Source organism: Pelmatolapia mariae, linkage group LG10_11 (assembly GCF_036321145.2).
Source record: "Pelmatolapia mariae isolate MD_Pm_ZW linkage group LG10_11, Pm_UMD_F_2, whole genome shotgun sequence".
Classification (NCBI taxonomy): domain Eukaryota; kingdom Metazoa; phylum Chordata; class Actinopteri; order Cichliformes; family Cichlidae; genus Pelmatolapia; species Pelmatolapia mariae.
The window spans coordinates 15,732,709-15,754,616 of NC_086236.1; the positions used below are offsets into that span (position 1 = coordinate 15,732,709).

At 40.9% G+C, this 21,908-nt stretch overlaps 1 protein-coding gene across 1 annotated transcript; it reads right to left on the reverse strand.

Moving 5' to 3' along the window:
• Window positions 1–1,563: 1,563 nt before the first annotated feature.
• Window positions 1,564–21,537, reverse strand: unc119b (unc-119 homolog b (C. elegans)). Its single transcript, XM_063486810.1, has 5 exons — window positions 20,871–21,537; window positions 6,409–6,522; window positions 5,680–5,779; window positions 5,417–5,589; window positions 1,564–3,577 (listed from the first exon to the last, which is right to left on the reverse strand). The coding sequence occupies exons 1-5, from the start codon at window positions 21,139–21,141 to the stop codon at window positions 3,465–3,467; spliced, it is 771 nt and encodes a 256-aa protein (XP_063342880.1). The 5' UTR covers window positions 21,142–21,537; the 3' UTR covers window positions 1,564–3,464.
• Window positions 21,538–21,908: the final 371 nt, after the last annotated feature.

The window sequence follows — 21,908 nt, forward strand, 5'->3', positions numbered from 1 at the left end:
TTTCAACATTGCTTGAAAAAACTGCCAGCTAGCAACGTCCCTTTCACCAGTAGGTTAAGTTATTTTTAGCCAATTACAAGTTGAATCTGGTAGTTGGGGTTGTTAGCTAAGATACCGTCATTAAGAAGCGGCACAACTATGCGAGCTAATTTGCGATGTGCACCGCTGGCCCAGCCATTAATTTTTAATGCAGCTTCTCAGATTAATTCACTGAGTGTCGTGCCCAGGGCTGGACTGGGAGAAAAAATCGGCCCGGGCATTTTGACTAGAGACCGGCCCACCAGGTATTATAGGAAAAGCCATAAAACCTTTGAGAAGAAGAGGCAGCTGTGCAGCGTAAAGACACAGAATAACTCCAGCTTTGTGTCTTTTTCATTCTAGCTGAAGTACGAGACAAACTGTGTTCCTTTTCAGCTCAATACGAAACATGTAATATTTTCTCTGAATACGGGACGATTCTGTTTTTTATGGGACGGTTGGCAACTCTACTAACTAACCTTATGAATAAAATAAAGTTCACTATCAGTAACATCATAGCACCCACCCAGCTGTATAGAAACTCCGTCATGCTAGCTAATACACAGTACAGGTTATTGTAACTGACTGTAAAAAGTTAGTACAACAAAACTAAACTACACCTAAACTTGGTTTATATCTGACCCAGATAGACTGCATCTCATAACTTCTTACCTGAAGTTCAGTTCACCTGACACTCGGACCGGTGGCTGCCTCAGGTCTCCTCTCCTCCTGCCTTCCCTTTCCCTCATCCACCTGCTGGCCTCTGTGGAAGCTCCGCCATAGCCACCATCAAACAACTGAGTTATTTTTACACATCGGCCAGCATGTGGCCAATCCACCACTTTAATTGTTTATACCGTTACCAAAAAAACCCACATCGGGCCATAAAACCGAAAAATCGCCTCAGCCCACCGGCCAGTCCCGCTATGGTCATGCCATCAGTTAACCCTTAGAGTTCCAGCTGTGGCACGCGTGCCCAGGGTTGCCAACCCCTGCTGTAGTATATTAATAAGTGAGCTTTATAGGGTCTGGTAGGCTAACCCTTACATTTTAAATGGAGCCAGGCTCTGTTTCCCTCTGTTTCTACTCTCTAAGCTAACTGTATCCTGTATCCACCTTAACACTAAACAGAAGGATTAATTAAAGCAAATTGGATTTTTAAAAGCTTTCCCTTTGAAAGATTCACTCCAAGAAAGCGCACAAATAAATGGCAGGAAGGTGTTACCAAGACTGTGCACAGTCATTACAGATGAAAACGTTGGTTGGTTGGCTAACAGAGATAAGAGGCTGCCAACAGGATGTACCGGTTGCAGAGGTTAGTTTCCATGTTTTCTCCATGTTTTTTGTTTTATACAAGAGAATGTGTAAAAATGAAGATGCCGAGGCAGAACATCCCAGCAGAGAAATGTGTATTTTTCCAAGTTGCACAAGATTTGTGACCTACTTCTATTCTGTAGAAATAAAGCATTACTTCAACAAAGTGTCACCTTCATTTACTCAACAGATAGACAGGCACACCCACACAAATAGCAGCCAAGACAGTGATATTTCAAAAAGTCTTTTATTTTACTTTTTTCAGTCACACCAACATTTGTATTGTCAAAAACTTCCCGAGTTCAAAATAATTTGCACGAGTCACAGCCATATATAAATCTGTTCTACACATCTGTATTACATTTTTTTTTAAAATAACATTCAAGTTAATTGGCTTAATCTCTGATTAAGTCAAATCTGAGTCCCCTCCTGTTCATTTCACAACTATTATAAATGTTTCATACTTTGTCTGTTGTGCAGGACGAAATCAACAAAGCAGTGCCAGTTTGAATCAATCCATGTCCACAATTTCCTCTGTTAATCTGAACACCCAGCAGGTACATTTGAGTAACTTTGATTCAGCTGGCCTGTTAGTCATAGACTTTTACTCAAAGAGTGTTTGCAAATACGATGCAGTATCTGTCTAAATTAACTGCATTTTAAATTTAGACTCATTAAAATCATCAGTCAAATAAACTAATATCAATCTCTAGTGCATCAAATTAGAGTGTGTGATGAGGAAAAAAAATGCAGGAAACTATGTGGTTGCTCTTGAGTCAGGCTGTGTCTCAGCACAAACAGACAAAAAGCACAGTGAACATATTACAGTATGGAGCAATCCTGTGTTCGGATCACCATACTCGGGTCCAACTCGCTGGAATGTCTCTAAATGAAAACAATTTGACATAAAATAAGATATTAAAGGAAAAAAACTGAGAAAGAGAAAATATCCGCATCACACAAGACACGACGAGAACGACTGCAGGAAGAAACAGAATGGAAGAGATTTAAGGGTGACCTGTTCTTTAAGTAACTGCTGCTACACTCCTTATCCTTTCTTTTTATGCAGAACATTTCAGGGTGAACATGAACATTAGCTAACCCATGTTTTCCTTTTCGTCTCTTTTGAAACTTTTGAAACACACTTTAGAAAACTCTAAAGTTTTCTTTATCACTTAAACAACGAAACATGGGGCTGGAAGTACAGTTGAATTTTCACAGATGACAAAGTACATTTCATATCAGCTCAGCTCGTCTTTATAAGTTTCCTGATTGTTGTAAAATGTTGTGCTTTGAGCAGATACAATAAACACAAATGTCCTACGGTTAATACAGGTCACATGACTGGAGAACTAAAAGGAATAAAGGGACAGGGGAGGGAATTATAAATACAAAATAACTACTTACTGCCTACTTTGTAGAATATCCACTAAACGGTTTTGGAAATCTATTTGAACTTTGCCAACCAGATGTTCATGTTATTGACATTTAAATGAATCATGCTTCAAACTTATACACACAGATAATCATACAAAAGACACTAAAAGCAAGGGTAGACACACGCACATACAAACACACACACGCATACAAAACACACGGACTCACTGAATCTGAGAACAGATTTCCAAAAGACTGTTTTTAAGTCCTAAAAACACGTTTTCAGACGCGTTTCTAAACCCTAACATGTAAATAATTTCTACCAATAATTAAAGATTTTTTTCTTTTTTCACTTCATGACGTGGCTAGAGAGCGAAAACCATTTGATAATTCCTAAAAAGTTGCTTACTTGCAAGTTTATCATGTTACAAACACACTTTGTTACAGTGACGCCACACCGAGCTGTGTGCATCAGTGTGTGTGTGTGTGTGTGTGTTTCCTGTTAGGCTTTGATAAACTCAGTGTGTGTGCTTACACACACACACACACACACACACACTCACAGATTATAAGTGTCACATCTGTGTGGGCCTTTTCTTGACGGCATCCTCTCAGAAGGAAAAACAAAGAGGGAGAGAAAGAGATACAGGGAGAGGGACTGCAGGATCAACAGGACGTTAACCCCACAGGTGTATTTTGATCGCCCCTCGGGTTTAGTCCATAACTCCGCTTGCTCTCCTGTTAGCGTGCCACCTCTACGTCCCGCCATTGTACGAGTAGTCTGCCTTGTTGTGCATCACCAACTTATTGTCCACAAAGTAGAAGCTGTCCGACTGTGTCTCATACGGGTGCAGGATCATCTCTCTGACTGCAAGCAGACAGAAAACATTGCAGCTTTTAGAAGACCGGCTCCTAATCTACTCTGGTCAGAACAGAAATTATTTTAAAAAGTAAAAGCAACACCTTCATTGGGCCTATTATGCAACTGAATTGCTAAAATTTTATAAAGTATGCAGTTTTAAGAGAAAAAAAGTGTAAACCAGATGAGATGCATAGCTGTCATTCTAAAATGATTGAAAGAAGTAACCATAATGTGACTTTAATACATAAATAACTTTTCACTTAATTCACTTGTTTGACTGACAAATATGCCCTGTAGTAAATTCACTATGTTGCTTATATTAAAACTGTGTAGCTACTCGATAAAGCTTCCTGAGCACCGAAGCTGTCAGGTACTTCCTGATTCTCAGGAAGCTTTGGCTTCCTGAGAATCAGGAATCAGGAAGCTTCTTCTCTATTGCCACCATATGGTTGCCAGTTGTAGTTTTGACCAGGGCTGGACTGGTAATCTGGCATTCCAGGCACTGGCCAACACACCAGCGCACTGGCCAATGCCTGGTATTGCAGATTACCAGTCCAGCCCTGGTCAAAACTACAACTGGCAACCATATGGTGGCAATAGAGAAGAAGCTTCCTGATTCCTGATTCTCAGGAAGCCAAAGCTTCCCACTCTTCTTTAGTTCATTGAGGTTTGAAGTCATTTGTTTTTTCACAGCTCTCTTAAAGTCCTACCACAGCATTTCTATGGTTTTGATGTCTGAACTTTGACTGGGCCATTGTTGCACCTTGATTCTTTTGTTTTTCCATCATTCTGCTGTAAAGTTTCTGCTGTGCTCGGGATCGTTGTTCTGTTGCATGACCCAGTTTTTGCCAAGTTTCAGCTACCAGACAGATGGCCTCACATTTAAGTTGAGAATACTTTGGTACAAACCCTTTATTGAACAAGATTTATGGACTTCTTTTGTAAAAAAAAAAAAAAAAAAAAAAAAAAAACCCTACAAAAAAAAATTAAACAATTTTCTCTGTGGCTCAAATTGGTTGAGGAGTATGGATTTTTTTTGCCCGTGTGCAGACAGCAGTGCCTCGTGAATGCCTTGTGCTACCATGAAAGAGTCTGAGATGCTGCTCTTGGGTTCTCTGTAGTTTATCTAGGCATTGCACCTTGTGGTAAATATGCTGGGACATCCACGCCTGGGAAGATTAGCAAGTCCCTTGAATGTTTTCCACTTGTAAATATATTTTCTCACTTCTGAATGATGGACTTCAGATGATGACTTGGAAATGACCTTAAAACTCTTTCCCAGACTGATGAGTAGCAACAACTTTTTCTCAGATATCATTGCTGATTTCCTCCTTGGCATTGTGCAAACACACACCTGATTGCCCCAGACCTGCAAACTGTCAAAACCTCTGCTTTTATAGAGATGCTAATACTTGAGGTTCATCAGTTATTCAAGTGCATTTTATTATAAGCACTTCGCTTCTCCTTGCATATTAATCCCTGTGGAACTTCTTGATTAAGACCTGCTAAGGACCAGATGATTTTCTATGATATATATAAAGCCTTAAAAGTTCAATTTAATTTATATAGTGCCAAATGACAACAATAGTTGCCTCAAGGTGATTTATATTGTAAGGTAAAGATGCTACAATAATAGAAAGAAAATAGAGAAAACCCCAACAATAATATGACTCCCTTTGAGCAAACGCTTTGGCAACAGTGGGATGGAAAAATTCCCTTTTAACAGGAAGAAACCTTCAGCAAACCCAGGCTCAGGGAGGTTCAGAAAGAAGGTAAACAGCATGTGTGCATGCTGTTTGTTCCACAAGACCCAGAGACTATATTCTAGTGGGTGCACAGACTTACTGATGTCTTCAGACAGAGGTGGGAACTCATAGATGTGTTCACAGGTGTTCTTGCTGCTGGGCATGCAGAAGCCAAACTCAAAGTCAAAACTCTTGAGCAACTTCTCTCTGAAATAGTGCCTCTCAATCATCCTGAAATTCTCTATCGGTCTGTCTCCGACTGTGAACTCAACACTGGAAGGAAAAACACACACAGACAAGGTTCATTCTTTCCTTTGTTAACCGTGTCCTTGTCAATAAAGATTCACACACATTCTCACTTACGTGGCTCCAACTTGCCGCAGTCGGAGAAACGCAGGGGTGAACTGGTAACGGACGAATCGGCCGGCATTTGGGTCAATATCCCTCTTCTCACTTGCTTTATCTGAAGTAAAGACCAGTTTGTATGGAGCAGATTAAAGTACAAGATAAACCCTTGTAGATGGAAGCCTTATAGAAATGGAAGATTTATATTGTGCTGGATGGCACCAAGTAGGAAAAATGTATTTATTTGGTGAAGAAAAAGGACAGATTTGCTTTCCTAATGCATCTTATAATTTTTGTTGTCTTCCTTCGATTTGAGCCCTACTTTTGTAGCTTAGTTCCTCTAAAAGGATGGGCTGTGGTTGACACTGTTTTTAGAGGTAAATAGGCCAAATCACTACTCAAACTACACAAAGTACTCTCACTTTGAAATCTATGAACACTAATATAAATACTTTTAATGATATTATTGTATTTAACAACAACTATAACGTAACGTCTCCTGTGAGCTGCTGACTGGAAGCTGGTGAATAAACAATACTGATTTTTATTTGATTAATTAGCTCACAACAGTCATATTCAAAGGGATTATAGAGCTGTAGCTACAATATAGTGTATTCCAAACAATTTCTTAAATATTTATGTAGTGTTTGAAACTCATACGCTTTACAGCATTTCATGATGGAAATTTCTCTTTTTTTATAAATAGCTGACAATGAAATATAGGAATGCAGAAGACAGATGACTGACCTGCAGACGGGGGTTTGGTGATTTCAAACAGCACTGTGCCGGTCTCCATATCTCTGATCTTGAACCTGGTGAAGTCGATGTTGTAAATGTTCTCCTCTGGGCTACACAAATAATCTGAGAGGGGGAGAGAAAGGAGGTAAAATAGTTATAGATTAGACACAAAAATGAGAGTTTGCAGGAAGTTTACTCCCTGCTAAATACATCTAAAGGAAAGAAGTATGTCTGGGTATTGAAAATCAATACCTTTTGAGACTCAGCAAGCAGAGAGTATTAAAAATTCACAAGTAGCAATGGAAGGGGAGGACAGATTGTGTGTTTCCTCATTTTATTTAGGAGTAAAAGGTTATTTTAATCAACCTGAAACCTCCAAGGCAGTAAAACAAAATCAGTGTAGAAGTGCAAAAAAAGCAGTCTGCTGTTCTTCACAGGTCAAGTTGAGTTTGTCTCTAAAACCACAGAGAGTTAAACTTTAGAACAGAGAAAAGGCGTTTGCCGCCTGGTACAACACTGCTTCCGTCTCATTTGCAATTTTACAATTAAAGTTGAGCAGTAAGGAACATGACTGCTGACTGACAGGTGTACTAACACAAGCGGCTGTAGCTGGTAAATGTTTGTTAGGCGTCACGTCCACTGTTTGTGATGTGCCTTTTGGAGAATTGGTGCATAACTGTAAACACTAAACATTTAGTCTTTTAATAATAACTAGGACTGCCACAGTCAGCCAGGTGTAATCTCAAGTGTTTTATTAGAGCCATTTCTCCATGAACACACAACTGAAAGGGATCATTTACAAGAGCTCGGTTTCTACTTATTAGCAACTGACTAATGTCTTAAAAAACTCCTATCTTGCATTGTTGGCACAAATCCTGATGAAAAACTGTTAGAGGAGCCACTTCCTCACAATTGCAATTGCAGGCAAACACCCACAAGCACCCAGTAAGAAAGAGAAGTGAGTTATTTTTATTCCCTTAATCCTTCCTGCCCTTACCAGGCAGTGTCACTGCTTATTAGACTTCCCCAGCAGAGCAGACACTTCCTGCTTCCTGGCTGATCTGATACAATGGGTAGGCGAAACTGTAACATCTACCTATTGGCTGCATGTATGATGAGGGGAATTTTTTTAATGGATGGGTCACTGAAGGCCCGAGGAGCCAAAACCGAAACCCAGAGTTACACAGCAAGTTTAAAAGATGTCACAGCGTTTGCCTTGTTTGATCTTAACAGATCGGCACTTGTCGCTGTATGTTCTGCAGTTCCTCTTGATGGGCATGCTCTTTTCACACGCACACACACACACATGCACACATACTCATCTGCTGTGTCAGCTGACGATAAGCCAACCACATCTGCCTGCTCAAATCTGCAGTGAAACAGTGGGGACACTGCTGCTGCCTCGGGGATGATTAATCGCTGAAGAGGCAGCTCTGACTGACCAATCAGCCCACCAGCTGTTCTTCATAACACACTGACAGCTAGAAATGCCGGATATCTCCAACACCAAATAACACATCTGAGGTCAGTGTGCTTCCACTCAAAAGATTAGGCAGTATGAGATGAATTCAATTCAATTTATATAGCATCAAATCACAACAACAGTCGCCTCAAGGCGCCTTATATTGTAATGTAGAGCCTACAATAATACATTCAGAGAAAAACCCAACAATCCTGACCCCCTATGAGCGAGCACTTTGGTGACAGCGGGAAGGAAAAACTCCCTTTTAACAGGAAGAAACCTCCCGCAAAACCAGGCTCAGGGAGGGGCGACCATCTGCCGTGACCGGTTGGGGTGAGAGGAGGAAGACAGGAACAATAGAATAGCAGGACCACAGCTACATAGCCTGCTGTAAGCTGCAGAAATCAGGTGGTATTTTTGACTAATAACTCCTTGCTTGAGGTGGCTGTAGGACAGTAGTTCTTAGTCACAAACAGCAGGCATACTCAGTGCGCCTGTTTCCCATCAACATGGTGCCTCCGAGCAGCAGGACCAGTTCACTGTTAGCAGACACCAGAGTTGTGTTTAAACCCTGGTTTCCACACTACCAAAGCTATGTTTAAACCAAACATACCAAAAGCATTTCTTTAAACAGAAACAATGGTGCACTGAATACTGCTTCATGTTACACAGATGTTACACCTGTGGTAGGTGAGTCACTGTGTGTATTGTCTTATGATGCTGATTCCGAGCATAACGCTGCGTCTTAGGTAATGTCCAACAGTTGTTGGACATTGTTTTCAGGTCTGAAGGTCTTTCAAAGTTTTTCTTTAGACATTGGCTGCTTTCTCACTCATTTTTTGTCCAGTCCTTGCACCTGACCATTTCTAGAAGAATGCTGTTTTGTGTTGTTTTATAGGCCACTTCACACTGACCTATGAATCATTCAAGCATAAAAAGGCACCTAACTCAAGGATGAAGCAGTGTTCTGTCTACACAACGGGCAATTCAGCTCACAGCCAAATTGCTGCGACCTGTTGCAAAAACACATAATTTGCTCCCATTTCTGTAGCCGAAGATAACAGTTTGACGACATAAAACGTAGTTATCAGATGAAAACTTGGCATGTTTCAGAGGCCGTGTGTCCTCATAAAAATGAGGAAACTGGACAAGTGGAGGACAACAGAAGTAGAGACAGTGACAGGTGATACCAAACACGCTGCCAATGCATTAAAATCTTACCTTATATAATGTCTTTCAATGTATCTTTGCACGTTTTAATAAATCGTTGGACCTATTTCCCATTTTCCTATCCAGCTGTGAAGGAATGAGGGGTGGCTCACAACTGTAGTGTGTAAAAAAAACAAAAATGAAGAGTGAAAGAAAATAGATTTTGAACTGACGTTTAACAAGTTGCCCCCACATAAAAGAATCGAGTTGGAAATAATCAACCAAAAATAACCTACATATGTACTAGTAGCTTAGTAGTAGTTCACCAGTGTGACTTCATGGTGAATGTACCTGGTTTAATGTGTTGGCCTGGAGCAGTCAGGATGAGAACTTTACTGAGCTGGAGCCTGAGAGTCTGTTTATTTCAACGTTAATCCCAAACGGAGGATTATTCTCAATGCACCCCCATGTGTTATTCCTCATGTTTATGTATGAAGCATCCCCCAAAGAAGAGCCTCACCCCCAAGTCGCAGCATGTTGTCAACTGCATTTAGTGCATGCGGTGAGCGTGCCTGACAGAGTTGACGTTATTCACTGTGACACTGTGATGCCTTTGCTACTCTGTCACTCTGAATGCTGAGGTCGGCTCTTCTAAACACATCAACTCTGCATTCATTTAGTACCACACAACACCTGACCATCCAAACCGCCTCAACACACACACACATGAAACAACCACACTAGCATAAACATTCCCGGCAACCACATAATTTTAATTAATAACATGCAATATTTGTTGCCTGCAAGGTGTGGGATTTTTATTAGCAGATCTGCATTTGTGTGTCTGTGTGTGTGCTGCACACATGTATAATGTAGTCTGTTGTGCCACAGCTGGTGTTGTCCTTGTCCTTTTGCTAACCTACTGCTAATAGTTACCTTTGAGCCTCCTAATTAAGTCCCATGAGGACAATGAGGCTGAAAGCAAGACAATGGATTTGTTGTGTGAGACTGTCTGTGGCTCAGTGTCCTTTCACAAGTGTACGATCTCACTTTGCCTTAAACACACACAGACACCAACACACACAGAGCCATCTGAGGTTAACTTGCTCCCAGAAAGAACCGAAGCTGCCAGCAGACTTCAGTTTATTACTGCCAGCTCTTCTTCTGGGCTGTGAACACCTCCAGACAGAGCATGTCCCAAGCTTTTAGAGTTTGTGCGTATGTGTGTTTGTGCGACTGATCAAATTTAAGTGAATTCAAAGCGTGAAGTGAAGTGGTCACCGCAGTCAACACTGAATTATGGTACGTGCTAAAGATGACAAAAACCTTAACCATTGAGTGTTCGCTCTGCTGCTGTGAACAGGAAACTCATGTGCAAACCACTTCTCAAACTTAAATGTCAGCTGGTTTTAACAAAATCCTCAAGTGGCTTCTCACTTCACGTCCTTCACAAGACAACAAATGTGCCGATCAGAGCGTTCAGTGTCTTATTCTCACTGCTTATAGGTGCATCTTATTCGTGCACATGAATAATGCCTCGTGCTGATATTAAAGTATGTCCTCACGTTATTTTACAGCTTCACTGCACACATGAATACTAGAAAAGATACACACAGTGAACAGGCTCTGTTTGGATGATGAAGTATTTTCTTTTATTTGTTCACCAGCCCACATTTTAGGAATTGTGGGTTTAAAGGGGATCTATCGTCTTCATTTTCAGATCTATATTTTTATTCTTGGACTCTTGTAGAATAACGTTGTATGGAACAATGCTCATTGATCATATACTGCCCTTCAGTTCAACCCAATCCGTACAAAGCCATTAAGCTCATTTTCTTCTCTCTTCAGGCCAACTTTGCTCTGACTGGATACCACTTGCAAATATTAAGTTTGACCAGCAGGTGGGTGGGTCTTTCATGCTCACATATTAAGGATATTTGCTCTCCAATATAAAAGAGAACAAATTAGAGCATTTAGAGCAGTCTGAAGCCTCAGACTCAAGAAAAAGAAAAAAGGCTGTAGAGGAAGAGTTGCCACAGTGAGCTGAGATTTTCACCCACTTGCAGGGTTAGCTAACATTAAGGAAACGCTGACTCAGTCTTTGGTCAGAGGGGTCTGAAGTGGCACTCTTTGAAACAATTTACTGGAATGATTTGTCTAAAATATGCATGTGTCAAAATATTATCTACTATTTGAGTTACATCAAATTAAACAGTTTATCTTATTCTTTTTCTTAATTTACTGGCCAAAACACTTCTAATGTCCCTCCCTCCAAAACTAAAGCCCTGTTAAGGCATGGTAAGTTTAACATCTACCAGGCCACCTGCCCCACAGGTAAACATGAAAAGACACCAAAAATCAGAGAGAAAAAAAACAAAGAGGGGGTGGAAACAACTGCATCAGAGAGCAGCAACAGATCCAGGAAAGAGTTGGCCCTCAGGGAGTGAAGAAACCTCACACCCCCAGAGAGTTTTCCATTAAATATCCTCACAGGTGGGCCTGGTTGTGCCAGAAAGGTATAATGATGGATAAAGGAAAAATACAATAATTTTAAGCAGCATCTTCATAAAAACAGGATGAATTGTGTTTATGAAGACGTAAACTGTTAGGTCATTTGTTAAGACCTCCAACAAAGTAACTGCTCTACGACTTTTTGCTGTAATATTAAAAGGAATCTGGGGTAAACTCAGGTGATGGGCTTGCACAGAAATCTTTACAAAATAAATAAACCGAGTCTGTGACGCTCGGTAAATATCTTAATAAAAGCCTTTAAAGCTAGAGCATGGTTAGCAAGTTAACACCAAATCTACCAAAGTGACCTCAATCAGCAGTATACACACACACAAACACACACATACAGAAAAAGATGCCTTCTAAAGTAAACCAGAGAAGTGCTGCAAATTTAATAATCTTAACTTAAGGTGATTTCAGATGTCTGTCCTCCTGAACATTCCCTGCAGAGATCAGCAGCTCCGAGTCGGACTGGGTCAGGTTCACAGTTCAACACATACTGCGCCATGTGGCCCAGTTACACCAAAATAAACAGTCCTGAGCTTGTTTTAGCTATTCACCCAGTTAACACTGGGACAGAACAAATTTAAGGAACCTTCCAGTATCAGTGGCACGTAAAAAGGCTCATAAACACAACAGCTGAACCTAATAATGGTATCTAGTTCAGCGTGTCCCTCTTTAGATGCTGATGGATCGCTCCATTTTATGTTTTTTCTTTACCCTTGCTCATTAAACAGCACTTAAACAGCACCCTTAAACTGAAATACCTTTTCCTGTAAACGACAGCAAAAACTGTCACAACAAAAAGACTGACAAATTTAAAAACTTAGGTGATAGATAATCAACAAAACAAAAAAGAAGAAGAAGCTCTACAAGCATGCAAACAGGCCTGTTTAATGTGTCATGGTTGGTCATGTGACAAATGTCATATCATCTCTCAGAGAACGAGTGTTGAGAAACTGTGCAACAGCTGAAGGGGGGGAAGACTTTCTCATCATGTGTTGCTGCTTGTTTCACTGAAAGACCACAGAGGCCACATAAAAAAACATGAAGAGGAAAAACCTTTAAACTTGTGGCTGACCTGACCTAAAAGTAAGACTCTGAACCAGAACCAGCCTGAACTTTAAATACTGCATGAACAGAGATGCATTCGTTGTCTGCACAGTGCGTCTGCACAGCAATGATTATTAGATCAGAATAGTCAAAAACTAACTGCTTACTTTCTTCCTTTTTTGGGTGACATGCTAGATATAAATATTCAAACAGCTATATTTTATTTGTCTTTAAAGTTTTAAATTTTATAAAAATCATGTCATTTTTTTCTTAAAAAGCTTTTGCCATAAAAAATATCGGGCATCATCCTGCACTTAGAGTACATAATAATGACATGTGAATGCCAAAAAAAATGACAGCAACCTCTTTGTATTCTAGTGAGCAGCAATCTGCCGGTTACGTAGGTGGGATGAGGAAGGCACTTAGGCCCAACTCAGCTCACATGGACTAATCCGGTTTAGTTACTCGTATGAAGGCAAATCCAACTAATCATTAGAGAGAGGGGGCAGGGCTAAAACTGTGTGTGTGTGTGAGAGAGAGATTGGGGTGACAATTCAGGTGTGCTGTAAGGACAGTGAAGAGAAAGGCAGGAAGAGATGAGTGTGCTAAAGAGACTGCAGCTGTTGAATGACCAGAACCTGCAATGTGATGATGTAATATCTGTTAAAAGATGTGAAGCTACAGGAAGGAGATGTGCAAAAGTGACATTTTATCATTACTCAGTCTGAGGGACTGAGGTTATTGGAAATGTGTAAAGTATGTCTACAGTACTGTGTGAATGCAATAGTTCTTCAGGTTTTCTGAAGGTCTTTCAAAATTTTCCTTTGACCACCGGCTGCTTTTTCATTCATTTTCAGTCCAGTCCTTGTACCTGACCATTTCAGAGATATGTTTAGGTACCGAACACTGACCTATGAATTATTCAAACACATTCAAAAACTAAAAGCTATCTAGAGCAGATGAGCAGTATCTGTAAGTTACATACTTAAAAGAAATTAGAAAAACTCCAGCAAAGAATTGACACAGGACCTGAGAGATACATCTGGCCCTTCAGCTGATCCATCTACTGTTCACCCTCATCAGAAAATAGTCTCAGCTGAAGGATGTCTGTCAAGAAGCCATTCTTAATGGAGGGAAACAGGGAGAAAAGGCTGAGGTTTGCCATTACACAAGAACTGGACCTAAAATCAGTATAAACAGGTCTGATGGAGGTATGAATCCAAATGTGAAATTTTTATTCCTTACATAATGTGTACATTTATCATCATTAGTATGTATGTGTCTCCAGACATCTGTAAAACACACTGGAGGCTCTGCCATGGTTTGGGACTGCAGTTTAGCCAGTGGTATTGGGGATCTTGTCAAAATCAATGAAAAAATACCATCAAATTTTCATCCACCAGGCATCTGGAAAACACGTGACTGGCAACAGCTTTATTTTTCAGCACGACAATGACTAGAAACACACTGCTGGTGCAGTAAAAGCATGTCTGGATAGAAAAACACACAGTGGAACACTATCAGTCATGGATTGGTCTCCCCAGAGCCCAGATATCAGCAATACTGAAGCAGAGAAGAAGCAAAGAAGAGCTCTGAATGTCCTTCAAGAGGCCTGGAGAACTATTACTGAAGACTACTTAACAAAATAAAAGGAAAACCAACTAAGAGTTCAGGCTGTGTTAAAGAATAAAGGTGGTCATAGCTGTCATATTTAATTGTACAACCTCGGCACTTATTTCCCATTTTATTATACTAAATAAAATGCATTTTATATATGTAGTATTTACAAAAACATTGTACTACATTGTAGTAAACATAAGTCAGCCATGTTGTTCATATCTTACAACCCTGATAACAGTGTGATTAAAGATATTTAAACATAATCTGGTCTCCCCAGGGACGGTAGATGTAAATGAGCTTAATTTTGCTAAAAGTCTGTAAAATGCACTGCCGATATTAAGTCAATAACTAAAGAAAGAAAGAAAAATCAGAAAACAAGAAAAATCAGAATAAATATAACAGCTTGCAATTTTAACCTTTGTTTAATACACGTATTAAAGTAAATGCATGTTTCATAACTATGTGAAAAAAAATATTGAGTCATATTCCTCCAAATAAATCTGAAAGTTTCTTATATTTTGTCTCCAAGTGACCAACAGGTGTGCATTATGTTTTCTAAATATACAGCCCATCTTCATTATCTTACAATGAGCTCTGCAGGCAAACAAAATTGGACTGGTTTCATCACCCGCTACCTCATTTAACTTTATAGTACGGAGAATTTAACTGCATCCCACCTGCACCGATGCACTGTTAAGATAGTACAAACCAAATGTGGGTTGTTTAAGCTCTGACTGTTTAACAGAGCTTGTGGGTTATAAAAACGTTTATTCAAATCATCCCTCGGTCAGACTTCACAGGTCACAGGCCGGTTCACACGGTCATATTTCTGTGACTGCTTCTATCAAATGTCAGTGCAGTCAGTCCTTTTAAGACAGTCAGGAAGTTATACTTATTAAACCACTTTAGTGCTATCGATGAGTATGAATGAAGATCACAGCATAGAGCTGACCAATGGCTCAATGGCTCCAATTTGTTTGTATAAGAAACCCTAACACTAGATTCAACCCATCATCCACTCATCCTCTAGGGAGGACTGTATCCTACAGTTTGACTAACTCAAGTCATTTGACATTGGCAGTCTTTATTTTGTGTTGGAGAGACACTCAAACAAAAACCTGCAGCAAGTGGGGAAGTGGTTCACATGATGCAATTCCACTTCACTGAGTTTGGAGTGCAGAAAACGTCAGATCGTTACTGGCTGCAGAATTGGAGGTCATCCACAGGATGAGACAGCGACCAATGCTCCAGAACTATCGCTCAGGTTTCTGTGAAAAAGGACCTGTCAAATTCAATTTTGGCAGAGACAAAGTTTATAAAACTGTATTATTTAATCTTTCAGTTAAAATGTTTTTTTAATCCATTTCATTTTCTTCTACTCATTCAGTTCAGGGTCATAGTTGGGCTTGAGCCTATCCCCAGCTGTCACTGGGCAAGACTCAGGATACACCCTGGGCAGGTTGCCAAACTATCGCAGGCTAACACAGAGAGACAGATAACCATTTGCATCTATGGTCAATTTAGAACCCCCAGATAACCTAACATGCACGCCTTTGGACTGGGGTAGGAAGCTGAAGCCCCGGGAGAACGTAGTGAGCATGCAAACTTCACCCAAGCCAATCATTGGAATCAAACCCAGGACCTGCTTGTTGTGAGGATATGTTGCTAACCACCACCCCACTGTGCCACCCTTAAAAAGAACTCATATGTACATAAGCCCCAACATGCACAAAGAACTGAAATCCAGCCACAGGCGTTTAAATTCTTTTTATGATTTTTTAGGAAATAGATGAGTAATTACTAACCACAATGATGCACTATAAGCTGTCCAAATCACCCAATCTTTCCTATGCAGATCACTTTCTTAATTAGCTGTTTGATCAGAACAAGCTTCTTATTTTGTTTGTCCATCAGACCAAAATCCTCAAATGCTCAATTTACTATAATATGATAAAGTCAAGCAGCAAAATCATCCCATCTGAGAAGCTGGAAACAGAGAACGTTAGAAGCAGCACAATAGACTATTTTCTTACTAAAGTTATGATTCTAGTCCTGTAGAGTCATTAAAAATATATTCTTCTGGTTGTTATCAAAAAAACTGGGGGGGCAGAAAAGCCTTTGAGGAAGTTCACAAAGACTCCAAGCAGCACCTGAGCATTTGCTAACCCCCTTTAATAACATGTGTATGAGCATTAAATCCACTCTGTAAAATATCAGTAAATACAGAGGAGGTTGGGTGTGGAGAGCTGAGGTAACGGACGCTGTTTACAGGAGTATAATCATCGGAGTAACAATGGTGTCAGTGTTTTAATGCCTGTGCTATTGAGCTGCCCAAATGTGAAACAGCTGATGCCAATCAGCTAAAACAAGCTTATCTGCACTGAACTAATGCTCTGCACGGTCACACTGCCACTACTAAACTCAAAGCAAATACTTACTCAAGTCGGCATGACTGGTTTATGTTGTTTAGTACGATCTACGTCATCTAACCAATCAAAAAGAAATTAAAATAAGTGAAGACATTTCTGCAGCTATTTAGGAAGTTTTTCCACTACATTGTTTGTACTCACCAAACTGAAGCAGTCCATAAACTTAAAACTCAAAGTTTAATACTTTTGTAACAGCCAAAACAATCAGTGTTAAGTTTCAATAATTCTATCAACAAACACTTAATTATGTTGGAAAAATACAGAAGATATACCTTAGGCTTCTGAGGGTTCTTATCTATATCAAATATGGTGGTTGTCAGGCAACCAAAGTTTATGCACCTTCAACTTCCATAAAACCATTGTCTTTTTAATTTCACAACAGTAACAACTTCTTTATATACACAAAACTTTCAATGCGCATGACGTATTTGACATAATTGTATCGCCTAGCAACCACATATTTACATTAGCCTGTTAATATGTGGTTGCACTTGTAGCATTAATGCACCTATAACACATTACAAAAGCACAATTTTCATTTTAGGACAACAACATCTAATCTAAAGCCACAAAACTTTCTTTATGTGTGACACTATCTGTGTTGCCTGGCAACCACAGACATGGCATGGGTGTGTACTAGATTTAATAAACTGTGACGTTATGCAGTTGCTGCTTCTGTGTAATAACAACTCGCTGCATTTCTTTGTGACTTTGGGTTCTGGGTTACTTTGATAAACTGTTTTTTATATGCAGTGTCCTCACAGAAGTGCCAAAAACTGCAGTTTCTCCAATGGCCACTTGAGGCTAGCCTTAAAAGCAAGTCAGTCCTCATAGACACCTAGGTTAAAATGCCCCACCTACAGCAATAATGTGTTCACATTTATAGCAATTTGTCCCCATTCATAACAACTACATGTTGGTGATACATGTAGATGTTTGGATTTTGCTGAGGCTTAAAGTTTGATATGTGCCCACTTTGATCAACAGATGTGCCTCTAGCAAGGCCTCCCCTCGCTGACAGTCACTCACTGAGCCACTGAAATAAAGTGTGTTCAAACTGTTGTTGCACTTTTAAGAGAAACATCTTTACATTACAATATCCTGGTGTGAAGTGTGGTCAATCTAAGATGCATGTGCTTCAGTTTCAGTGAGTTTATTTCTAATTTGAATGAGTCTGTTTGTGCATTACACCCAGTAACTTTATGGATCTTGATTGCTGGCATTGTACAGTAATTTAGCATGTCACCCTCTCATGAAAAGCCTCCCTCTAAAAAACCAAGAAGGAGGCTAAATGTTCACATTAAAGTGTTGAAATACAGAGACCAGTTATGTACGTTGGTGGCTGCAACATTTTATAGAACTTCCTAACTTCTTATTAAGTTCCAATAAGAAGTTTCATCACTTAATAACTGACAATTTAAGTAATGTATATTCTCTCTCCTTTTTTTTACACTGCAAAAGTAATAATTAAGAAATACAGCATTTTGATTCCCAGTGATATACAAAGAAATGCAGCAAATCCTCTCATATAAGAAGCTGGGAAAGAGAATACTGGGCAGTTTTTCAGTATGTTTGCTGCAAAATGATGTGTTTTTTCAATTTTATTCCAGAGCTAAACAAACAACAGAAATAGCAGTTAGCTGCTTCCCCATGAGACACAAAACACAATCACAGTGTCAGCAGGGGGGCCTTTCTTGCCGCTCTGAGGCTCCATGCTGACTCGACGGATTAAGTTTAGGATTCGGTTAAGAACAAAATCAGGATCAAATCAGTCAACTGAGTAGAAAGCCCGTTCTTTCTATGCAAATCCCAATCAGTCTCAGCAGCTTCCTTTGATTATGAATGGAGGGCAAAACGATTAGTGACATCTTTACGCTGCAAAAAAAAAGCTACAAACTGAAGTTTCCCCTCCTGGGATGTCAGAGCTCCAAACAGGTTCAAACCACTCAATAACAACAAAAACAACAAAAACCTCTTTAACTCAAGACTGTTGTTAAATCTGGCTGTGCTGGTTCGCCATGCCACATAGAGAGGGATTCAATTTCAGCCACTAACAATCTGCAGCAGCAGAGAAAAATAGTGACAAGTCACAAAACAACAGAAGGGCCTCGGTGGCTCTGACATCTCAGGAGAGCACAGGATGTCTCCTGCTTGGTTTGACCACCAAAAACGAGGCCAAGCAAGCGTGAGTGTACGCATATCCGATTCTGTCCGTACAATCCATCACCTACACTGTTTAACATGGGAGAGGAGGCGAGGAGAGCAAGGAGGAAGTGTGTGGGAGAACAGAGATGATGCACGCTCCGCTGGCTGTAACCAAGGGGAGATGCTTCACGTTGCTGTAGTGACTCAAGCGTGTATCCACGTTGCTGTGGTGATTCACACATGCCTCCTCTTGCCTCCAGCTATGACGCTGCGAGATAGGAAAGTGAGTTTCCAAGACCATAACGGGGTCCGGCGTGGGAGTCAGAATCATTATGGTGCTCGCCTACGTGTCCCTGTGCAGCAAGACATCACACACTCACTTATGGGATCACAGACTTGCCGATTAAAAACACAAAGATGCGCACACGTGTTCTCGATGAAGTCAAAACAAAGCTGAAATTACCCTAGTGTGTGTCTAATAATAGACCGATTAATGGACAATTAGAGAAACTACTAGAGTTTTCGATGGCTGTGAGCAAGATGAGCCAAAGGATGTTCCCAAAGCTCAGTAAGCTGTGATTATATTGGATTGGACAAGCAAAGACCCATTCATCATTACAGCTTTATCGTCCTCTGTTAATCTCATGCGAAACAAGAAAATAAGGAAAAGTAAAGCAGAGAAAGAAGACAGGTGGAGGTTCCCCCACTGTAGGAATATTTTTGAGAGAAGTGGAATGACAAGCGCTCACTGTATTGCTTGTGGCATCTCACGGGTACATGTGAAATGTTGGGCTGCTCACGAAAGCTTTCAGAGAAATAGAGAAGAACTGAACATGCAGAGGTGAGCCTAAAAATCCCCATGCAAGTTTCAAAATAGCAGTGAAAACATCCCACGGAGCATTTGCATGTTATCACACTCAGTATGTAATGCAAGTATGTTGTGTAAGTGAGGTATTACACCGGCCTTTAAATAGTCAAACGTCCCGCTGCCACCTGTTAGCTAACTAAAACCCGAGTTAGTGATAAATGTAGGCGTTCTTGTGAACATAAGAACTTCCTGCCTGCTTCTCGGATGTTTAGAGGTGTGACATAATTAAAAAAACAGATGCATTAAGTAATAGGCTAATGTCATAAGCAGATTTCTCATCAGAAGGTTATGAAAAGGAACAAGCACATGAGTTTACAAGTACCTAAACCATTACGGCAAGGCTGGGATGGTCCATTTGGTAAAGTAAATCCGTTGGGCATCTTTCTTTGCCTTTAGACAATAAATTCTGATGGCAAAAGAGCCAAACGGGACAGGCGCAAAAAAAACAAAAAAAACAAACAAACAAAAAAAACAAGTACCTAAAGAGACTAACATCTAACAGTAGGCGAATGTGACTACAGAGGGTCGATCATGATGTTTCCTGCATTTATACACTGCTTGTTTGTTGACAAAACTGGCTTCAGCTTAAACAGCAAAATACTGCCTGCACACGCTCATTACAGTGGTAGCAATAGGGATAGCTTATTATAACAAGTGTATTTATATAGTTTTCATACTTCTTTTTAAGCTTGTTTGCAACTTGTACACTGGCATGGGATATTTTTTCTTTGCCTCCTGTTTTACCACACAGACTGCTTTGAATGATGACCCCTGGGTCACCCAAACGTCTCCAGCTAAGACGCCCTGCTTAATTTAACAGAGATTAAAATGCAGAGTGGGTCGTCCAGTCTTTCTTTTGATCCCGGTTCAACATCTTCACTTGCACGCTGTCTGCATGCACCACATCATTCACCCACCTCCACTGCTTAACCTCCACATTACAGTGGTGGGCTTGCACCTCCACAGGTCGCAGGACTGAGATGCCATCAGAGAGAGCTGAATGCTCCTCTGCGCACAAATCGTCAAAAAACGTACACCAGCAGCTCAGTGGAGTGTGGACCTCCAGTGACGCTTTATCAATAACGCTTATTCAATAGGGCCTGTATGGATTACATAAATAAGGGGACACGATAATGACGTGATGCATGACTCATACAAGAGCACCTTTGTCCCCCTTTTCCCACTCACCTACCAACACAAGCAGCAGCAGCAACAGCAACAGCACTGAACTTACTCTCTGTGATCTTCTGCAAGCCAAGAACATCCTCCGGAGTGATCACAGTGCTGGCGAGCAGTTGCTCCTCGGTGGTCACCGGGACCCCCACGTCGGTCGAGTTGCAGCCTTTCTTCACTTTCATCGCCGCCGTCTGCTTGGGGCTGCCGTTACTCGTGCTGTCTGTGCCGCTGTCGGTGCCTCCGGCGTCTCTGGCTGGATTACTACCGGCGGGCTTCTTAGCGCTTGATGGGTCCTGGCTGTTGCCTCTGCTGGTGCAAGAATAGCTCATTCTCCGCTCCTCCTCCCCCCTCTCCTAACCCAGGGCTTCCAAGATAGCTACAAAACAGTTGCCTCCCTCCTCTCCCTCCCTCACCGAAGGATGCAGAGTTGCTGCCTGTTATCCGGTGCTTAATTCAAATCCGCTTCGTCTTTCCCACAACCTGTCTCCGCAGACGGAGTCTCGTGTGCGAAATGTGCCCCGGCTCTCTTCCTGCTCCAGCGCAATACGTGCGGAGAGCGAGCTGTCCTCCACAGCGTCAAACGCAGTTTGTGTTCTGTCAAGTGAAGCTGGACGTTTGTGGGAAAATCTGCTGGGTTTGAAATTAAAAGAGGCGGCAGATGGCTGTTGCCGTTGACGAGGTGGAGGAGGAGGGGAGGGAGAGCGTCTCAGTGGCGCAGAGACCGGCTGGTGCTTCTGCGCACAGTCTGCGCTACAACCGAGCTTTGCGCGCGGCAATCAGCGCGACAAACAGCTGATTGATATAAAACGTCTCCGATATTTGCAGCTAGTGAGGTGATTATTTGTTGATGGCGCAGGGGAGATATTAACCGAACAGCAGGCCTGTGTTTGACTGCTGCTTTGCAGGAAATGGCTAACTGCCAGAGTAACTAATTTGCCTCAAATTCACCAAAAATAACACAAATAAATGTAAAAAACAAATTATCAATTTCTGGAGTGCAATGCATTACTGTTTTTATTTGTCGCTTGCATGCCGCTTTTAAATAAAGTACGCCAATTAAGAACAAACCTTTCCATATTATGCTCTTTTATAGTCT